Consider the following 19,941-nt stretch of genomic DNA (forward strand, 5'->3'; position numbering starts at 1 on the left):
TATGTTTGAATTTAAACTGAAAACCAAATGGGCTGTAACAGTGAAAGAGATAAAGGAACAGATTATAGTTTATTTCCTTAACCCATAAGAACCCGGACCCATTTATACTTTTGGGAAAGTTATGGGGAACACCATTTAGACTAAACCAGACCACATAGATCACATTTCTGACAAGTAACCCCCCTTAGTGTCAAATATTTTAAAAGTGACATATACGTCACATTGGGAGTTAATGGTAAAGTAATGCTTATTAATAACTTCATTAATGAGGATGATGCTTTGGTTTACATTTGTTTTAACATTCTCTGAACTGAAAAGTATAGAATATATTAACTAAATATCATTGAATCAGCTAGATTAACTGAGCAGAACATAATCATATTTCTAATTGTGACATATATGTCACTCTAGATATACTGAGAAATGTTAAGGTTAATGTCACAGCGATCTTTATATTATTTGTTTCATATCAATATGTACAAGATTATTTTTCAAAACAGGTTAAATGTAACAAAGGACATGTTATGTAAGCATTGTAATTCTTAAACGGCTTGAATCTTACCTTTAGCCACAAAAAACAAGCTTTTGAAATGTAATCACATGACCTGGATCATGACCCACCAGACTGTTCAGGGTGTGTCACTTAGGCTGTATAAGGAACCTTCCAGAACATGTAAATGTAATCTATCTGTGTCACCGTGGGCTCTTATGGGTTAAGAAGACATTTCCAACCGAGTACGATTGATTTACACACAGTTATTATTGTTAATGCTGTATTGGTCCCAAAGTTGATATAGTAGTTCTTACGGTGGGTTTGTTGCTGGCGTCAATCTGTATGTTGCTGCAGCCGGCGTGGCAGGGGGACCTGAACTCAACGCCGTCAGAACCGCAGACCGGGTTAAAGGCCTCCGCCGGACACCTACAGCCGGCGCTGCACGACAACACAGCACTGCTGCAAACACACACACACACAATATTAATAAACTTAATGTGTTAGGGTGTGTAGATACAAAACGTGAAATTACTTAGTTATCAGTGGGGGAAATGAGTTCCCTGTCAATAGTGTATTTAGTTCTTTGTTAGCAGTGAATTTACCTTACATTTGTTAAATTAGTTACCTGTCAAAAGTAAAATTAGTTTCTTGCCAAACGTGATATTAGTTTCCTTTCAGTGCTGGAATTAGTTCCCTATCAACAGTGAATTAAGTCCGCTATCAATGGGGTAATTAGTTCCCTGTCATAAGTGGAATTGGTTACCGATTGGATGTGGAATTACTTTTCTGACAACAGCAATTAGTTTCAATTCATTAGTGAAAACTATTTCTTGAGAGTGAGACAATTAGATCCCTGTTACTGAGGAATAGTTCCCTTTAGGGCACTGCAATTCCCGTTCAATCAGGAAATTCCCTGTCAGTTATGAAATAAGTTCATTTTCTGTAAATGAATAAGTTCCCCGTTAGCAGTGAAAATAGTTCTGAATTCTGAATTCCCTTTTAGATGTTAAATGAGTCCCCTTTCAGCTTTAGACGTAGGTCCATTTAGTTGGTAAAATAGGCAGCTACCCTTGAGGAAAGACCTCGGCGACCTTCTGAGTTGAGCAGCCAATGAACAGCAGCGGTGTGGAGGACAGGATGCAGAGCAAGATGGCCGCGGTGCAGAGTTTACTGGCTCCGCCCACCGAGAGACTCAACCTCCGCATCAGGACGCCGCCGAGCACGGTCCCCAGCACCGCCAGCGGGATGCAAACTCCTCCTGAAGAAATCCAGAAGACACAAATTCCATATTTCAGTTGACTGTATATAACTTTAATTGTGGCTGTTTTTACAATGCTCCAAATAGTAGTAGTAGTACAAGCAACTCATTTCACCATTGTAAGGGAACACATTTGACTAGAGACAGGGAGCTTATTTCCCCACTGATAGGTAACTCATTTAAGAGGATGGTAATTATAATTTTGTAAGGAAACCAGTTTCACTTCCGACAGGGAACTCATTCCACTATTGACAAGGGGCTAATTTTATCACGGACAGGGAACTAGGTAAGAGGTAAGTTATTTTCTGCGTAAGGAAACCAGTTTCACTTCTGACCGGGAACTAATTACACTACTGTTATGGAACTCATTTAACAGAGAGGTAATTTCACCCCTCAAGGTTCCCGATGTCATACAAACTAAATAACTTTCTCTGAAATGTAATATTTGTGGCTCTTACTGGTGTGATGATTGCAGACAGAGATGGCACAAGTACACACATCCTTTACTCAAGTAGAAGTACAGATACTCGTGTTTAAAAATACTCTGGTAAAAGTAGAAGTACTGACTAAACTTCTTGACTCAAGTAAAAGTAAAGAGGGCTTTGAAATGTACTTCAGTAAAAAGTACCCATAACTAGCAGCTGTTTTAAAGAGTACCTGACCTCCCTTTATATTAATAGAACAATAATGTCATTGTTAGCTAATGAATGTTTCCATGCTGAACAACGGCAACATGACAACGTTTTCATTGGTCCCTCTTCTTTAGAGAAGACCAGGAAATGATGGATACACGGATCGTGTTCAAATCAATAGGCACGCAATGACTCTAAATAATAATGATCACGCCACCAAACACACATTCAAACTAAAGGAACCAGCCTGTTTGGAAAATGTAAGAAGTAGAAAGTACAGGTATTTGTGTTCAACATATAAGAAGTAGAAAGTACAGGTATTTGTGTTCAACATGTAAGAAGTAGAAAGTACAGGTATTTGTGTTCAACATGTAAGAAGTAGAAAGTACAGGTATTTGTGTTCAACATGTAAGAAGTAGAAAGTACAGGTATTTGTGTTCAAAATGTAAGAAGTAGAAAGTACAGGTATTTGTGTTCAACATGTAAGAAGTAGAAAGTACAGGTATTTGGGTTCAACATGTAAGAAGTAGAAAGTACAGGTATTTGTGTTCAAAATGTAAGAAGTAGAAAGTACAGGTATTTGTGTTCAACATGTAAGAAGTAGAAAGTACAGGTATTTGTGTTCAAAATGTAAGAAGTAGAAAGTACAGGTATTTGTGTTCAAAATGTAAGAAGTAGAAAGTACAGGTATTTGTGTTCAAAATGTAAGAAGTAGAAAGTACAGGTATGTGTGTTCAACATGTAAGAAGTCAAAGTAAAAAGTCGTCAGAAAAATAAGTAGTGGAGTAAAGTACTGATACCAGAAAAATGTAATTCAGTCCAGTAACAAAGTATTTGTACTCCACTACTTCCAACCTCTGCCTGCAGACCTGTTTGCTCTCTCACCTATCATCATGATGGAGAAGGAGACGGTCTGGGTGAACTGTCTCTCGATGAATTTGGACATGAAGGTGGCGAGGCCGGCCAGCAGCGCCGCCAGGTTCACCTGAGCCAGAACCACCAGCAGGTAGATGGGGCTGCGCAGCGTCCGCAGGGCGATACGAGGGAAACCTGAGGAACAGAGGGAGGGAGGGAGGGAGGAAGATGGTGATGATGATGATGATGATGATGATGATGATGATGATGATGATAGAGAGGATTAGCCATAAAAGTCAAAGCCAACTTTATTGTCAATCTTTCAGTTTGTGTGTACAGACAGAGAGATCGAAATACCGTTTCCCACAATCCAGAGGAATACAAAATACAAATATATATAAAATATGTATACAAATATGGATATACATATATATACACAATCAACAGACACATGTGTACATATGCACACATAAAAGGCCAATACTAGCAGGCATATTAACCCGTTTTCTATTCCCAGTAGTTTCAAGTGTCAAGTCTTTATCATCATGTGCTCAGCAGCTACAGTGTAGATATGGCAATGAAAAACTGAAGTCCTCCTCCAACAGAGCAACATGAATATATATATGACACAGAACAAATAAAACAGATAAAATAGTGCAAGAGAATGTTTTGAGATGTGCAAGTAAATACAAATAAAATAGAATAGAAGTAGTAGTGCACAAGGTTTAAAATCCCCATTGTTGCTTCAGTGCTGATGGTCCAGCATCACAGTGACCTCTGCTCGATGCCCTGTAGTTGCCTCCGCTGCAGACAGGAAGCAGAAGGGAAATAAGAGTCTTACTTTTGAGGAACTGGAGGAAAGATGTTTCCGAGTCAGTCTGCTGAAGCTGCTGCTTGCAGTCCGGCGTCGACTCCACGTCCTCGTCCTCGTCCTGCACAAATATGGAAGCAGAACGTCTTGTTATTTCCCGGCAGGTTTAAAAACCCCTGAGTCTGCAGCTTAAGGTTTACATTAACAGCTCTAAATGACACTTCAGATAAATGTGCATGCTGCAGAATGTGGTCTGTGTTATGAACTCTGCATACCCAGAAATACATCATAGTTTCTTTGGTAAAAGCAGGTTACTCATGAAACAGGCATTTATTTAGTAAATGGGTTGCTTAAAAGCTTTTCTGGTAAATACTATAAAATATTAATTTTCAGAATGCTATTAATACTGCCACTGTAGAGGACTGAATATTAAAAAAACTGCATACTATATGTTATGTGGTTTACTAAATTGTTTACAGTGGAGGATCTGTCAATACATAGCAAACACATTTATTTTAATGCATAAAAAAAACACTTGTTAGCTTGGAGAAAAAGATGTCCCTTTCCTAAAAATATTATAAATTAATATTTTTGTCAAACTTCAATTCTGAATAGCAACCCTAGTTTAAATTCAACTTTTAATGCGACTTGTGTTTTATATAAAGACAAAAATGTACACTTTATATCGCAAATTAAATGATAAGGGGATTTTTCTAAATGTTCACAGTCAGGGATATTTCAATAATTTCCGAAAAAAAGAAATGTAATTCAGATTCAAAATAAGGAATACACTTCCTAAAATTATTATATATTGATATTTGTTTCCACTAATGTTGTGTGTTATTAACACCGCAAATAAAACAATCACTAAAAGCATCTTAGTCATGAAACAAGTACTTAATTAGTTGTTGGGTTGCCTAAAAGCTTTTCTGATAAACATTCACACGCTCAGAACTTAAATTTGAGTCGGACCTCAGTCGGTCGGCGTTCCTGACATGGTGGTCCAAACGAGAATGTGTGTTTAGGCTTCTCTTCTGTTTATGGCTGGATTTTTAACCTCTGATAAAACACAGAGCCACGAGCCGAGCCTCTCAGTCGATCAGATGATTTACGATCAAACAAAGGTTAGGGTTAATCTGTCAGGTAGGATCATCGAGCCCCAAAAACCAGACATTACATTACATTACATGTCATTTGTTAGACGCTTTTATCCAAAGCGACTTACATACATTCAGTACTGTGGACAATCTCCACAGGAGCAATTTGAGGTGAAGTGTCTTGCCCAGGGACACAACGACATGAGAGACAGACAGAGAGACACTCTGGAAAAAAGAGAGGAATGCCACAAAGTGATTTTGCAAAAGATTTTGGAAAATGTAAATTGGAAACTTGAATGAAAAATCTTGAAATATCTTTGAAATGTATTTTAGTGTTATCTGAGTACTTGAAGTTGTACAGATAACATATTTAGTGACTCCATTATGAAAAATGTTCTCCTCATTCTGACCCAAATAATAGATTTATGGAAGTTATCTGATGTTTTTTGGTGCTTTTAGTAAGAAGTGTTCAGCACTGCAGATGATTCTGTTTGAGTTTGTGGAGCAGTGTTGGCCACGACACAAAGAAAACATTAAACTGCAAACGTTTCTCAAAATTAAGGCGTGATGCCAGCAGGTTGCTCAACATTTTATTATATCTGATACGACTCCCTGCGTTCAAACAGAAAGCTGCCAAAGTCCAGAGCTTTATCTAACAGCGGAGTGAGGCCAAGCTTTCGATTTTAGATTTAGCTCCTATAACATGTCTTATTTTCAGACCAGTGGAATGAAAACCTCAAAATCCACATGCAGGAGTTTATTTGACTATCTTTGTCTGTTTGTGTCTGCAGATTTCTCCTAAAGTCACCAAAAGTGAGCATTAAATAACGCCTCATATGCATATTTAAACATATGTCAGAAAACGTATAATATAAAAAATAATGCTGTTAACCTGTTTAGCCCTGAGCCTGTTTTTCAGGTCTCAGACTCGAAAATGACATTCCCAGAACAAATGACCATATCTTCCCTTCTAAAAGGGTTAAATTAATAATCTTTGTTCTCAAAGTAATGATAAACCTGTGAGTTGGATGTAGAAAAGTCAGAATCAATATAGATGTTTTTTATTTTAAAGAAAATTCAGATTGAACATAGTAAAAAACTGTAAATTATAGTGTCCGTCCAAAAATTATTTTTTACTTATAGTGAAAACTACCCTTGGATGATGGTAAGGTAGACTAAAAGCTTTAAGAATCCAAAGTACAACATATAATAAGTACCCTGTATCAAGATTGATGCAAAACAAGTGACATTTGACCTTTTTAGAGAGGTTTAGCAAAAGAAACTCCACCTCTGAGGTGATTTGGGTGGAAATGGGGGTTTTACCGTTTCTCTGGAACCCATTGGTCGATTTTGGTGATTGACATCTCTTTCTGACCGTTAGAGCCAATAGAATCGAAGGGGAATCTCCCCACTCACACACATGGTACAAAAAAAAGGTGGGGGCTTCGCGCATGCAGTTTTGCATCAGAGCGAACCTATACTCTAGCTCTGACATCTGGAAACGGAAAAGCAGGTTTATTGCTCATGGATTATCAGAAATAATTTCAAAGGGACACAGACCCATTGGATTAACCTAAGGATTAACTTCAGCAGCGTTTTTATCGTTTTAATGCCATTGAAGACCACTTTTGACTAGACTACGACACAGGTAAGCCATGTTAGCGTTTTTAGCTACCTAGCGCCACATGTTTTGATGTCTGTTTTTGTTTATAAAGTCGCGAGTTCGTATCATTGAGTGATAATGTATGTACCCATCTATTCTGTGTCATCTCACAATGTGAAACGATGTGTTGGATTTGCAGAAAAGATAAATAATAAGGTTTTGTGAGTGAATTTTGGTGCAGTAATCTGTTAGCATTTTTCGCTCGTTGCTAATTCAGAGGCTCAGTGTTAGCATTGTGGGTTTTTAAATTTTTTTTTTTTTTAAATGATCAGTTAGATGAGTTTCTTCCCGTTTCATGGATATAAAACATTCATAGTTTATTAAATGAACATGCCCTCAGACACTGTTTCCTGCAAGACGTTGCGGGAGTGCCCCGGTACCGGGGTCTCTCGGGCTTAACAGGTTAATGTCAGTAATAAAGTGGTAAAGTTTCATGGTGATATCTGTTAGTTACATTTTGTACCATATCCACCTGTAGTGATTGTTTTGTAAAATGAAATGAAGTTAATCTCATTCTGCCCTCTGGGACAAAAGCAGACGAATAGATATGTGAAAAAACATTTTAAGAATTCTCAGGTTGTTATCTGATCAGACCTCTGTCTGTAGAGCGGAGTGCGACAGGTGTGTTATCTGATAGATCTGAGAAAGTTTGTATAACATGCAGCAGCCTGCAGGCAATCCAAGAATCACCTGTAGTAACCTTTGCAAAGGAGGTCATGTTTGGAAGATTTTGGAGAAAATACATTATGTTTTTCCTGTAAATTGTGAAATTCAGGTCACATCTAGGGGCTGAAACTCATGATTACTTTTTGGATTGTTAATAATACCAGTCTGGTGGTTGCAGTACAGAACCCTGAGATGTATTTACATTAATATGATTTCAATAAATAAAAAAACGTTTCTCTGTATCTGCCTAAAGGAAAGAGCCACAGTCTTACTGCATTGTTGATAATCAGACAACGTTAGGTTCCTGGGAGTAGGAATACTTGTTTGCATATTAATTTAACCTGTTAAGCCCTGAGCCTGTTTTTCAGGTCTCAGGCTCGAAAATGACATTCCCAGAACAAATGACCATATCTTCCCTTCTAAAAGGGTTAAATTAATAATCTTTTTTCTCAAAGTAATGATAAACCTGTGATTTGGATGTAGAAAAGTCAGAATCAATATAGATGTTTTTTATTTTAAAGAAAATTCAGATTTTACATAGTAAAAAACTGTAAATTATAGTGTCCGTCCAAAAATGATTTTTTACTTAAAGTGAAAACTACCCTTGGATGATGGGTTAGTAGACTAAAAGCTTTAGGAATCCAAAGTACAACATATAATAAGTACCCTGTATCAAGATTGATGCAAAACAAGTGACATTTGACCTTTTTAGAGAGATTTAGCAAAAATAAACCACTTCTGGCGTCATTTGGGTGGATTTTCCATATCTCTGGCCCCCCTTGCTCAATTTTGATGGTTGACATCTCTTTCTGACCGTTAGAGCCAATAGAATCTAAGGGGGAGTCCCCCACACACACTCATTGTGAAAAGAAAAGGTGGGGGCTTCGCGCATGCAGTTTTGCATCAGAGCGAACCTATCTCTAGCTCTGACATCTGGAAACGGAAAAGCAGTTTTATTGCTTATGGATTATCAGAAATCATTTCAAAGGGACACAGACACATTGGATTAACTTCAGCAGCGTTTTTATCGTTTTAATGCCATTGAAGACCACTTTGGAAAGACTACAGAGCCAAGGTAAAAATGTTAGCATTTTTAGCTACCTAGCGTCACCTGTTTTGGTGTCCATTTTTGCTTATAACGTCGTGAATTCGTATAATTCAGTGATAATGAGGGTACCCATAGATTCTGTGTCACCTCACGATGTGAATCAATGTCATGGATGTGGAGAAGAGATAAATAATAAGGTTTTGTGAGTGATTTTCGGTGTACTAAATCTGTTAGCATTTTTCGCTCGTTGCTAATTCAGAGGCTCAGTGTTAGCATTGTGGGTTTTCTTTTGAAAAACAAATACAAATGATCAGTTAGATGAGTTTCTTCCCGTTACATGGATATGAAACATTCATAGTTTGTTAAATGAACATGCCCTCAGACACTGTTTCCTGCAAGATGTTGCGGCAGTGCCCCGGTACCGGGGTCTCTCGGGCTTAACAGGTTAAAGGGGCCCTATTCTGCAACATGCAAGCATACAACTTCATCATCATCACAAAACATTATGCAGCTTGGAGCATCATATGTTGGACGGACAAAGCTTAAATATATTTGGCTAGTTTCAGTACCAACACATTCATTACTGTGTCCGATCCTGGGTCTAAAGAGAGATACTGCATGTGGGGGGACAACTTTAAATCAGGCTTTTGTGTTTAAAAATGAAAGTGTCGCTGCTGTCGGCTGTTTTCTGTCACGTTATTTTAGATGGGAACAATGTTGAGCAATACTTCACCTCATGAGTTTGATAGAACATGAGCTGAGTGAACCCTTTAATTTTGTTTTGGGGACGGAGCCAGAAACATTCCTGTAACAGCTTGTTAAGATGAGCCCTTTTTATATTTTGCATCCTGTTTATCGTGATTGTCTTTGATTAAACGTTATTATTCTGACACTTATTCTTTGTTTTTATCAAACAAACTTAAATAACCTTTTGTTGTCTATCTGAGTTGGGAAAATAGTGAATGTCCTCTTCCAATATGAGAGTATCATGATAACAAAGGTATCCCAACTGTAGCTGTGTACATGACAGGATGTATGATTACCTAGAAGAGCATCAGGACTGTTTTAGGCATATGATAGCTATGTGATTAACATGATGATTCAGCCTCTATGGAGATAGACATATGACAAGCATGATCATTTCTGACGTGGAGCTAATCTGAACTAAACATTGAATTCTGCTTTATATTCCTCCATCTTGTGATTGTGTAACTCCCTCTCTTGGATATCAGCATGTGAAGGACACTGTTCAGGAACTAGTTGATGCTCTGTATGTGATGACTACTTCCATTCTGGAGAGGATCACAAATACATGGATCCTGAGATTGAAGCTCAAGCCGGTGAACAGTGAGATTTTTCTAACAATTTCCCTGTCTCACCTCTTTGGGGATGCTTCGGGGAAAGAAGAGGTACGGCAGCGCGGCGAGGAAGAGGAGGCCGGACGCCACGAGGAAGCCGAGCCACCAGGCGCCGACCCAGCGAAGATCCTTATGGTGCAACTGGATCTGGTCTGCATAACAAAAACAAAAAGACACAGTTGTGAAACACAAACTGACATGACAACACACCCTGGAGGAGATTCCCTTTTCACATTCATTACTCTTACTTATGTTTCACATTTCATGCATAAAATCAACTTGTGATGTTTCTTACAATTTAATAACAACAAATATTAGCCCTATGTGCCCAAAGACTACATTTATTACCAGATCTCACCAGCTTAACATTTTGAATGATTTTGAAAAGGTGTTGTGCAAGAAGGAAATATAAAAGTGAAGTTGCAGATGACTCAGTGTTGTTGGACCTGTTGAGGAGTGGCTGGGAGCACTTTGTACTATTACAACTTCATTTGTTGTAGTTTGATGCTCAATGTCAATAAAATAAATATAACTCTGGACATCTGTAAGCGGTTGAGCAATCACAACAGAGCCAGCCAGCTAACCAATCAAAGCGGACTGGGCTCTGGTTTCAGACAGAGGGTGAAAAGAGGTGCTGCAACACAGGCAGTATGAAAAAAATAAAGAGCTTTTTGAACTTTAAAGCAAGGAGAAATGTCACAGTAGAGACACTACATACTGATATACAACTGAACATCAGCAGGAGAGGACTCTTTAAAGTAGAGACACTAAATACTGATATACACCTGAACATCAGCAGGAGAGGACTCTTTAAAGTAGAGACACTACATACTGATATACACCTGAACATCAGCAGGAGAGGACTCTTTAAAGTAGAGACACTACATACTGATATACACCTGAACATCAGCAGGAGAGGACTCTTTAAAGTAGAGACACTAGTACATACTGATATACACCTGAACATCAGCAGGAGAGGACTCTTTAAAGTAGAGACACTAAATACTGATATACACCTGAACATCAGCAGGAGAGGACTCTTTAAAGTAGAGACACTACATACTGATATACACCTGAACATCAGCAGGAGAGGACTCTTTAAAGTAGAGACACTACATACTGATATACACCTGAACATCAGCAGGAGAGGACTCTTTAAACTTGAAGGTCTATTGTGAAACTGCTTTTGGCCTTAGTATAAATAAAGTACAACAGACTTTGAACTGTTCATTTGAACACTTCAAAATAAATTGATGTTTGTTTTTAATAACTTGTCAAATATATTTGCCACAGTGTGAAGTATTTTTCAGTTCTTGCCAAGTTAGACTTCTGCAGAAAAGTTCAACATGAGTCAATAAAATGACGTCACGTCACGTCAACAATACAGAACCAAGGCCAGCTGCCATACAAATAATCTCAAAACTCTTTATGGACACACAGGCATGATCACACACAAATGTTTATACTTGTATACTTGTGAGGACCGTTACAAAACATGCATTACAAGGACATTTACTCTAATCTTTAAAAATCTTTGTTAAAAGTTAAAATAACACTGACGCAGCGTCCACACGGCGGCGTGCGCTGAAGCTTGCCGGTGAGCTTGTCTGAAACTTGACCAACAACCAATCACATGAATCTCCCGCCCCGGACACACAACCACGTGGTTTGATTGGCTAGAGCTTGTACTGGCATATGATTTGATTGGCTGACCGTTCCGCCGAAGCTTCAAAAGTTGAACATTGCTCAACTTTTGAAGCGAGCAATGCGAGCAAAGCGAAGCAACGCTCCCACAATGCAGTTCGGCAAAGCGTGACGTCACCCCATTTAAAGTGAATGGGCAGAAGCGTTGAAGCTTCAACGCACGCCGCCGTGTGGACGGGCCGTGAGGTAAGTTAATAAGGTCAATATTATATAATATATTATCTAAAAGCCATTTGCAGGAATAAAGACGAGGCATGTCCTCACTTTACAGGTCAAGATCCAGGTCCTCACAAAGCTATATACACAAGCACCCACGTACACAGTCAACAAAGAGTTTCCAATGTGAAAACATTTCCTGCACATACAATCAAGGCCCGCTAAAAATACACATTACACATGCATGCATACACGCACACAGGCCCAAGACACACTGACTGGATATTTGTGCACACATGATTAGGAACTAGGTTTTTGTTTGAACAACGCACAAAAGAAACTGTAGCTCAGATAACCAGAGAGGCGTGAAACCTCCGGAGCTTCAACTTCAACAAACTGTCACGTCCTGAAACTCATCCCGAAATACGAGCAAATGTGAAAGCAGGCCCATAGACGCTGTGAAATGCTGACTCTCTGAAACTCAAGTGGGGGGTTTGTTCAGTCTCTTTAGAAAGCTGAACACAAAAACATCGGAGGGGTTTTGGGAAGTTCTTCTTTATCCACTGCAAGTGTCTACGGACATATGGTGTCTCAACAGATTGAAGAAACCCTGATGCAAATGTGTAATTTGTGATATAAGGCTCCCCATTAATTAGCTTGTTTTCATTCAACTACGGACTTCGTTAATCCAAAAATTGCCTGATGAGGTTTTAAATGATCCTCCTCTTTTATGATAACAACAAGTTGTGTTCATAATTCTGACTTACAGAAAGATATGCAGGGGTGTTTTCACAGCTACTGGACGTCACATTAAATCAGCATTCATGTGTTATTTTAGCTTAAACTCTATCAGATATGTGTCTTCTTTAACTTCGGTATAAGTGATTTCCACATGCAGGAAGTCCTCCCCTCCGTTTAAAAAAGCAGGAGTAATGAATGAGCTGCGTCACCTCACCTTTGGACAACTTGTCAAAGTCGACATAAAAGCGCAGCATCAAGGAGCCGCTGATGAAGCCGACCGCCGGGCCGATGGAGGTCACAGCGAGCAGGATGCCTGAAAAACAGCCAAAACAAAGTACAGGATGTTCAGTTTTTCTGATTCAAATCAAACTCTACCATATATGTTACATTTTGGGAAAAACCACTCATATTCTGCATCTGATAATTGTGCAGAACTACACATTGTACACATACACATTTCTATCTCAGTTAATAACATTAAACCGTTTTTTAACATTCCCATAACAATAATGTTATTAATTCAAACAAAACAAAACAAAAATGCAGCAAAAATACTTGGTTATGTTTTGTAAACCTTTTGACTTTGATTTGTTATTCGCTAATTGACCACAAAGTAATGTCAAAGAGTAAAAAAAGATACAAAAGTTCGAATGATGCAAAGAAATAAAAAAAAATATACAAAACGCCAAATACTAATAATCGCAGAAGCCCAGAAAGAGACTAAGATATAATGAAAAACTATGCAAAACGGAAAAAAACTGACTGAAAAACGATGCAAAACTGGCATAATGAAACACTTCCTGAAAAAACCTGACCTAAAACAAGCACAAAGAGAACTAAAGTTAATGCAAAGAGCTGCTAAATTATTAGAAAATAGATGCAAAAAGACGACAAAGGGGAACAGAATAAGTTTACCTATTTCATTTTCGTGTATAGTTCCTATTAACAGAGTCAGGGGCCCATTGTCTCCTGGTTTCATTACTCCGGCCTCACATTGGTTCCAGGAAACAATAAAAACTGGTTTGTTGAGGCGGAGGCTTCAGATGCCACAGGCTGGTGTTACTCTGCAGGGAGCTAACAGCTAACAGCTAACAGCTAACAGCAGCCTGTGAACAGAAACCTGCAGGAGCTCAGTTCTGTTGGTCCAATGGCAGGCTCATTGAGGAAGGCTTACCCTCAGTCAGCCTTTCATCTCTTAATAACATCGCATGCAAACAATAAATAAGGCTCCAAGTGGTGATTATGAGCAGGAAGCTGTAAGATAAGAGCGGGCGGTAACACAAGCTGAGGGAGTGTGTGTGACACAAACATGACCTACATTCCCTTTAATGCTGCTTTAATAGGAAAAGTTGAAAGTTTGAATATGTTTTTAATGAAAACTTAATGCGCAGACCTCCACTGAGGCTGTTGCCATAATTAAAACATAATGAGTGTTTACATACATTTTCCGATTATTTTAACAAACAAAAATAATGCATGCAGCCGCACCGTGATTTGGATCAACTCCAAAGTAATCTGTGTTCTTCCCTGTCCCGAGCTACACCCTTCCACAACATCTCCTGATCATAGGGCCATGAGTTTTTCTGTAACCACGAAACACACAGCCAAACCAAACATAAGTCCTAATACTACTCTAGTCCTGAATTCAAAAATATAACTCAAGTAAAAGTATTAAAGTATATTACAGTACCTAAAGTATCAAATACAAATAAATCAGTACGCAGAACAAAGGGTTTTAGAGTTATAGAATATTATATAATGCTAAATTAGTAATGATGTAAAGGTAATTGAAGTAACTGAACAACCACAAATGGACGTAGAATGACCAAAGATAGCTGCAAAATGGACCATAAACGGATGAGAAATATGTGCAAAAACATTTAAAACGACTATGAAGAAACGCAAAGCAGCCAAAAAAAGAAGCCAAGCTGATTAAAAGCCCAAACAAGATAGAAGGACGACAAAGAGACGCAATCATCCAAAGGAAGTCAGAATAGGACAACAATAAGATGCAAGATGACTACAACAAACACATCTAGAAACGTAAAAGCATGGATTATCCGTCTGTTTGCTCATGGATTATCAGAAATCATTTCAAAGGGACACAGACACATTGGATTAACTTCAGCAGCGTTTTTATCGTTTTAATGCCATTGAAGACCACTTTGGAGAGACTACAGAGCCAAGGTAAAAATGTTAGCATTTTTAGCTACCTAGCGTCACCTGTTTTGATGACTGTTTTTGTTTATAACGTCGCAAATTCGTATAATTCAGTGATAATGAGGGTGTCCATCGATTCTGTGTCACCTCACGATGTGAATCGATGTCATGGATGTGGAGAAGAGATAAATAATAAGGTTTTGTGAGTGATTTTCGGTGCAGTAATCTGTTAGCATTTTTCGCTCGTTGCTAATTCAGAGGCTCAGTGTTAGCGTTGTGGGTTTTCTTTTGAATTTCTTTTTTAAATGATCAGTTAGATGAGTTTCTTCCCGTTACATGGATATAAAACATTCATAGTTTATTAAATGAACATGCCCTCAGACACTGTTTCCTGCACGATGTTGCTGCAGTTCCCCGGTACCGGGGTCTCTCGGGCTTAACAGGTTAAAGAAAGTCAGAATACGACAACAAGAAGATGCAAGACCAGGTATGATATCAGTAAGAAGGAAAACAAACAAATCAACACAAAAACCAATAAAAAAAACTAAACCCCCCCCCCCCCCAAAAACTAACAAAAAGACCGAAAATTGACAAAAAGTCGTAAAAGAACAACAAACTATCCACGACCCAAAACAACCAAATCAATACAAAAAACATTAAAAAAAAGAACCCCACTAAACGATGAAAGAGGGGCCAAACAACCCATGAGATTATTACGAGGATGGTCATTTAAAACATGTGATATTTAGGACAGTATTGAAGTGGTGCTTCCTGGACGTACCGAGGTACAGCGGGGAGTTCTTCCTGCTGGCGTGGTCGTCGATGTACGAGATGCCGAAGGGCTGGATGGGCACGGCTCCGATGCCCAGCAGCAGCTGCCCCATCAGGAGAAGAGGGTAGACCCCCTGCTGGTCCCCGCCCTGCTGCCCGCTGCAGCTCTGATTGGACGAGGAGGTGGAGACGGGGCTCTCTGATTGGCAGAGGCTGGAGCTGTTAACACCGGAAGCTGTGGGGAAAAGAGGGGAACATATTTAACTAATATATATCACCGTGAAACTTTCCCTCTTCATTACTGACATTAAGACAATACTTTTTCATATTAGAAATTTTCTGAAATGTGATGTTTAAATAAACAAATGAGGTCTTATTTTATGACATATCTGCTCATTTGCATATTATTCGTCACAGGGATGTGAACATTGGATAAAGCAAGGTCCATCTTTTGTACTTCATTTAATTTACATCATAGAGTTGAATGGGATCTCTTTGCACACAGGCAGCTTTATGTACTTATTGTTTAAAACTTCATTCAATCTGAATGTATGCCCAGAAAGGGCAAGAAGTGGCAACCGACATATTTTGGGAAATTTCCTAAATAAAATCTGATTTTACATTCTTCAAATAGATGATAAAAGTTTGCATATATATATACAGTATATACACATGTGCAATAAGTAGTTACTACAAAAAAGTAGTTGCAAGTTAATCCTGCACACATGTACTACTACTTTGAACACTAAAAGTACTTATTATGAAAAATGTGCCTTTACATCTTTATGAATTTATATTATTTTATACACCACATTAAACTTAGTAATTCATTACATTCATCGAGTAAAGGTTAAGCTAACTTGTGAAAGTTATTATAATGCCAGTTATCTTTATTCATAAGGAGCAGGAAAAGGAAATGTAAAGCTAGAGTAAATGTACGATTTTGTTTGTTTTTAGTTACAGATTATCATATATTTATCTAAGAAAAATAAATAAGAATAGATTTGACCAGACAATGAAGCTATATGAGTGTGTGTGTGTGTGTGTGTGTGTGTGTGTGTTTGTGTGTGTGTGTGTTCTCACAGTTAATGCTGTCTGTGTACTCGTACATCCCTCCCAGGAAGTGCGGCAGCGACATGATCAGCGAGGCGAGACACGCCAGCAGAGCGCCGCCGCCGATGCACCGCGGCCGGTGGACCCGACTCCCCAAGAAACTCACGAACACGATGAGGATCGTGTTCCCCACCTGCACACACACACACACACACACACACACACACACACACACACACACACACACACACACACCCACACACACACACACACACACACACACACACACACACACACACACACACACACACACATACACACACACACACACACACACACATACACACACGCACACACACACACAAATACACATAAACACACACACACACAGATATGCTGGTTTTTGTTTACATTGGGGACCACATTTCGGATCATCCCATGCAGGGACTTTTCTTGAGAACATTACGGGGGAAAACTACTTTTTTGTAAACCTTGTAACCTCCCTATGTGGACATATCTTAGATCTCTCGTTAATCTTCTATTAGATATCTGGGCACATTTTTAGCAGAATAACAATTACTATCAAACAATCCCTACATTAGCGTTGCACAAAACAAAACATGAATCTCCTTTTTAACCTCATTTAACACATACCATGAAAATTACCCCAAGATCTCACAGGTATTTTGTCAGGAAAGTCGACAACATTTGACAAACTATTCCTGGAAAATACTGTGTCTTCGTTTCCCAGTGTCCAACCCTTAAAGCAGATAGCAAATGTGGAAACCTCCTTGCTGTCCTGAGTTGTTTTAAATGTGTTTTCTAAAAGAAAGACAGAAATGAAAGTGTGTTGAATAGGTTTTTAAGACCTCTCTGTGCTTGCCTTTGGCCCGACAGTTGATCAGGAATGTCATTTCTTTCTTGACAATACATTATAATTACTCAGTACGATTATCTGGAAAGACCAGCAGCTGTGTTGTAAACAAATAGAAACTGCAGAACTCCCATACAGGTTTTATGAGACAAAGAGAGACATTTAGTGGTTATTTTATGTCTCTTTGTGGTCATTTTAAATTAGTTTGCAGTCAGTTTGAGTCTCTTGGTATTTGTTTATTAGCCAATACCTAAATAATCATAAATGAGCTTTTTGCATCTTGTTGTAGTTGTTGTGGCTTATTGTTTATATCATTGTACTTTATAAATGATGTCTTTATTGAACAAGGACCATGCATAAAATACATTCATCTCAAGAAGAGATGAGGTGATATATTCCAGATTTGAGCTAGTAGCTAATTTCCATCCTCTTTCTAGTCACTTCAGTCTCTTTGTCGTTTGGCATCTCCTTTCAGATGTTTTGTGTCTCTTTGTGGTTTCTCTCTGTCTTTGTCATGGTTTAAGTCTCTGTGGTTATTTTAGTCTCTTCCTGTTTGGTTGATCTTATAGCGACATGTTTGCATTGAAGGCCAATGGGGCCCACTGTCATGTTGGGGCCCCTGTTTATCCGTCCTACTGACCTCATTGAAAGAAGCCAGGAGTCCTGACTTCTGGCTGTTGAAGCCGTAGCGTCTCTCGATGGTGGAGATGGAGCTCTTCATGTAGCCCGACACCAACAACTGAGCCAACTGCAGCAAACTGTGGCAAAACACGAAGAACTGAAGAGAAGAAGAAGAAGAAGAATATAAAGGAAAACACTGGCTCTCTGCAGATGTCAAACTCCTGATTTAAAATGAGTCCAGGTTCTGAGTGATTTACGACACGAAGAGTTCATCAGAGTTTCGTGACATGACATGTCGAGAGGAAATGTTTACATGTGAACAATACCAGGATGAACTTCAGGAAGGGAAGTTTCGCCTCAGACAAGAAGGAAATCGGTGCCGAAAACAACAAAACCTTGAACACCTACTCCTGCAGATTGAAATGCTTTTAATTTACACGTAGACAAAGATACTAACTCATATGTCTCCAAGAAAAGCATCTGTGTCCGCGGGGTCTTAATTATTGGGCAGCCTGATATCATGAAATGGCATATCAATAATACAAATATTTCTTAGGTTATTGTGCGCATTTTAAAAGTCAGGTTACATAAAAACATGGATAGGTCCAAAAACCACCTCCTGATTGATTTGTTTTCCAAAAATGTCTGTTTTATTAGTTTTATTGGTATTGTTTTGTATTTTGTTTATGATATCTTTGTTCTGTTTGACATTTGGCCTCTATGTCAAATTCAGAGAAAGAATTGTTGAAATAGTTGCAACCAAATGATAGAAATTGCATTAATTTAATGTAAAATCAAGGGTTTTCTTGTCTTATTTCTTAAAACCTTCTATGTTTTACCTACTTCATGGAGGATTTCTTTATGTTACTTTTCAAAATATGTTCCGAATGGACTGAAAGCAATATTCAACATTTAAACCCAACAATATGTGCATTTTTTTGTCATCAAATGTCGATGTAAAGCAGACAAACCTTGACGCTGTAGAAGAGACTCCGGCGTCGGGCGGGGGGGCGAAACTCCGCGGGGTCAGGGTTCATTTTGAGGTCGTTGGCTCCCATGATTTAATTTATATCACACAGACTGAAGCAAAAACCTGTAAAATACAACCACAGTTCGACAGAGGTAAAGTTTCAAAGTCCAGTGTCTGATAACACACTTTTATGACCTTAAGGACGTTCATTTAAACACAAATGCAAAAGAACACACCGCTGCAGCATAAATAATGTGCATGTGCTGCATGTCTGCACAAAGAGAGATTGATAGGCAGATAGTCAAATGGAAGCTGCAGACTGAGGTTTGGATAAAAGCCAAATAAATCACTGCATGTAGAAAGAGCGGGAAACGTTTAATGAGGGTTTGAAAAAAGAAACAACCACGATTGGATACAGGTCAAACAAGTGATGGATGGACCTTCAGGGTTTTTCAGACTAGGGGTTACAATTTGGCGATCTCTGAAGGTTTGTTTTACAAATTGGCTGCTGGATAAAGAGTAAAGTCGCTATGTAGGGAGTTGTTTTTTTGTCATTCAACCAATTGAATACTTTTGCGTCCCATTGGTTTAAAGAGTCTTCTGATGGAGCGCCTTGATATCCCATTGGTTGCAAACCAAAGTCGAAAATAACTGTCCAATTTACAGAAAACTGAATGGTTAGACCACGGAAAGCGCATTATATTTTGGCGCAGATCTGAATTAAGGGGTTAATAATTTGTTTAAAAGTGCATCTATAATTCTTGTTTACATTGCAAGTTAGGGAACTTTTGCTGCATTTATTTGTGTCTAAATAATTTGATAAAAAGAATTAGTAGCTGACTGGGAAAATCAGACAAAGATAGCACCATCTTGTTTTTTAAACCTGCACAGATTGTAGAGAAGTCTATGAGAAAATGTTCCTACTTCTCTCTCTCTTTATTACCTCAGATTGTAGAGAAGTCTATGAGGAAATGTTCCTACTTCTCTCTCTCTTTATTACCTCAGATTGT

General features: G+C 38.5%; 1 protein-coding gene across 1 annotated transcript in view; it reads right to left on the reverse strand.

The window, feature by feature from the left end:
* Positions 1–19,941, reverse strand: part of LOC117469489 (solute carrier organic anion transporter family member 2B1-like) — a 32,967-nt gene that overhangs the window by 11,029 nt on the left and 1,997 nt on the right. The window contains exons 2-11 of the mRNA XM_034113912.1: positions 18,933–19,054; positions 17,981–18,118; positions 16,497–16,659; positions 15,424–15,648; positions 12,697–12,795; positions 9,903–10,033; positions 4,080–4,170; positions 3,269–3,433; positions 1,562–1,751; positions 808–952 (exon numbers count right to left, since the gene is read on the reverse strand). Coding sequence (XP_033969803.1) covers positions 808–952; positions 1,562–1,751; positions 3,269–3,433; positions 4,080–4,170; positions 9,903–10,033; positions 12,697–12,795; positions 15,424–15,648; positions 16,497–16,659; positions 17,981–18,118; positions 18,933–19,019 — 1,434 coding nt within the window. The 5' untranslated portion in view covers positions 19,020–19,054. The remainder of the gene's footprint in view (positions 1–807; positions 953–1,561; positions 1,752–3,268; positions 3,434–4,079; positions 4,171–9,902; positions 10,034–12,696; positions 12,796–15,423; positions 15,649–16,496; positions 16,660–17,980; positions 18,119–18,932; positions 19,055–19,941) is intronic.

This window comes from Trematomus bernacchii, unplaced genomic scaffold, assembly GCF_902827165.1.
Source record: "Trematomus bernacchii unplaced genomic scaffold, fTreBer1.1, whole genome shotgun sequence".
Classification (NCBI taxonomy): domain Eukaryota; kingdom Metazoa; phylum Chordata; class Actinopteri; order Perciformes; family Nototheniidae; genus Trematomus; species Trematomus bernacchii.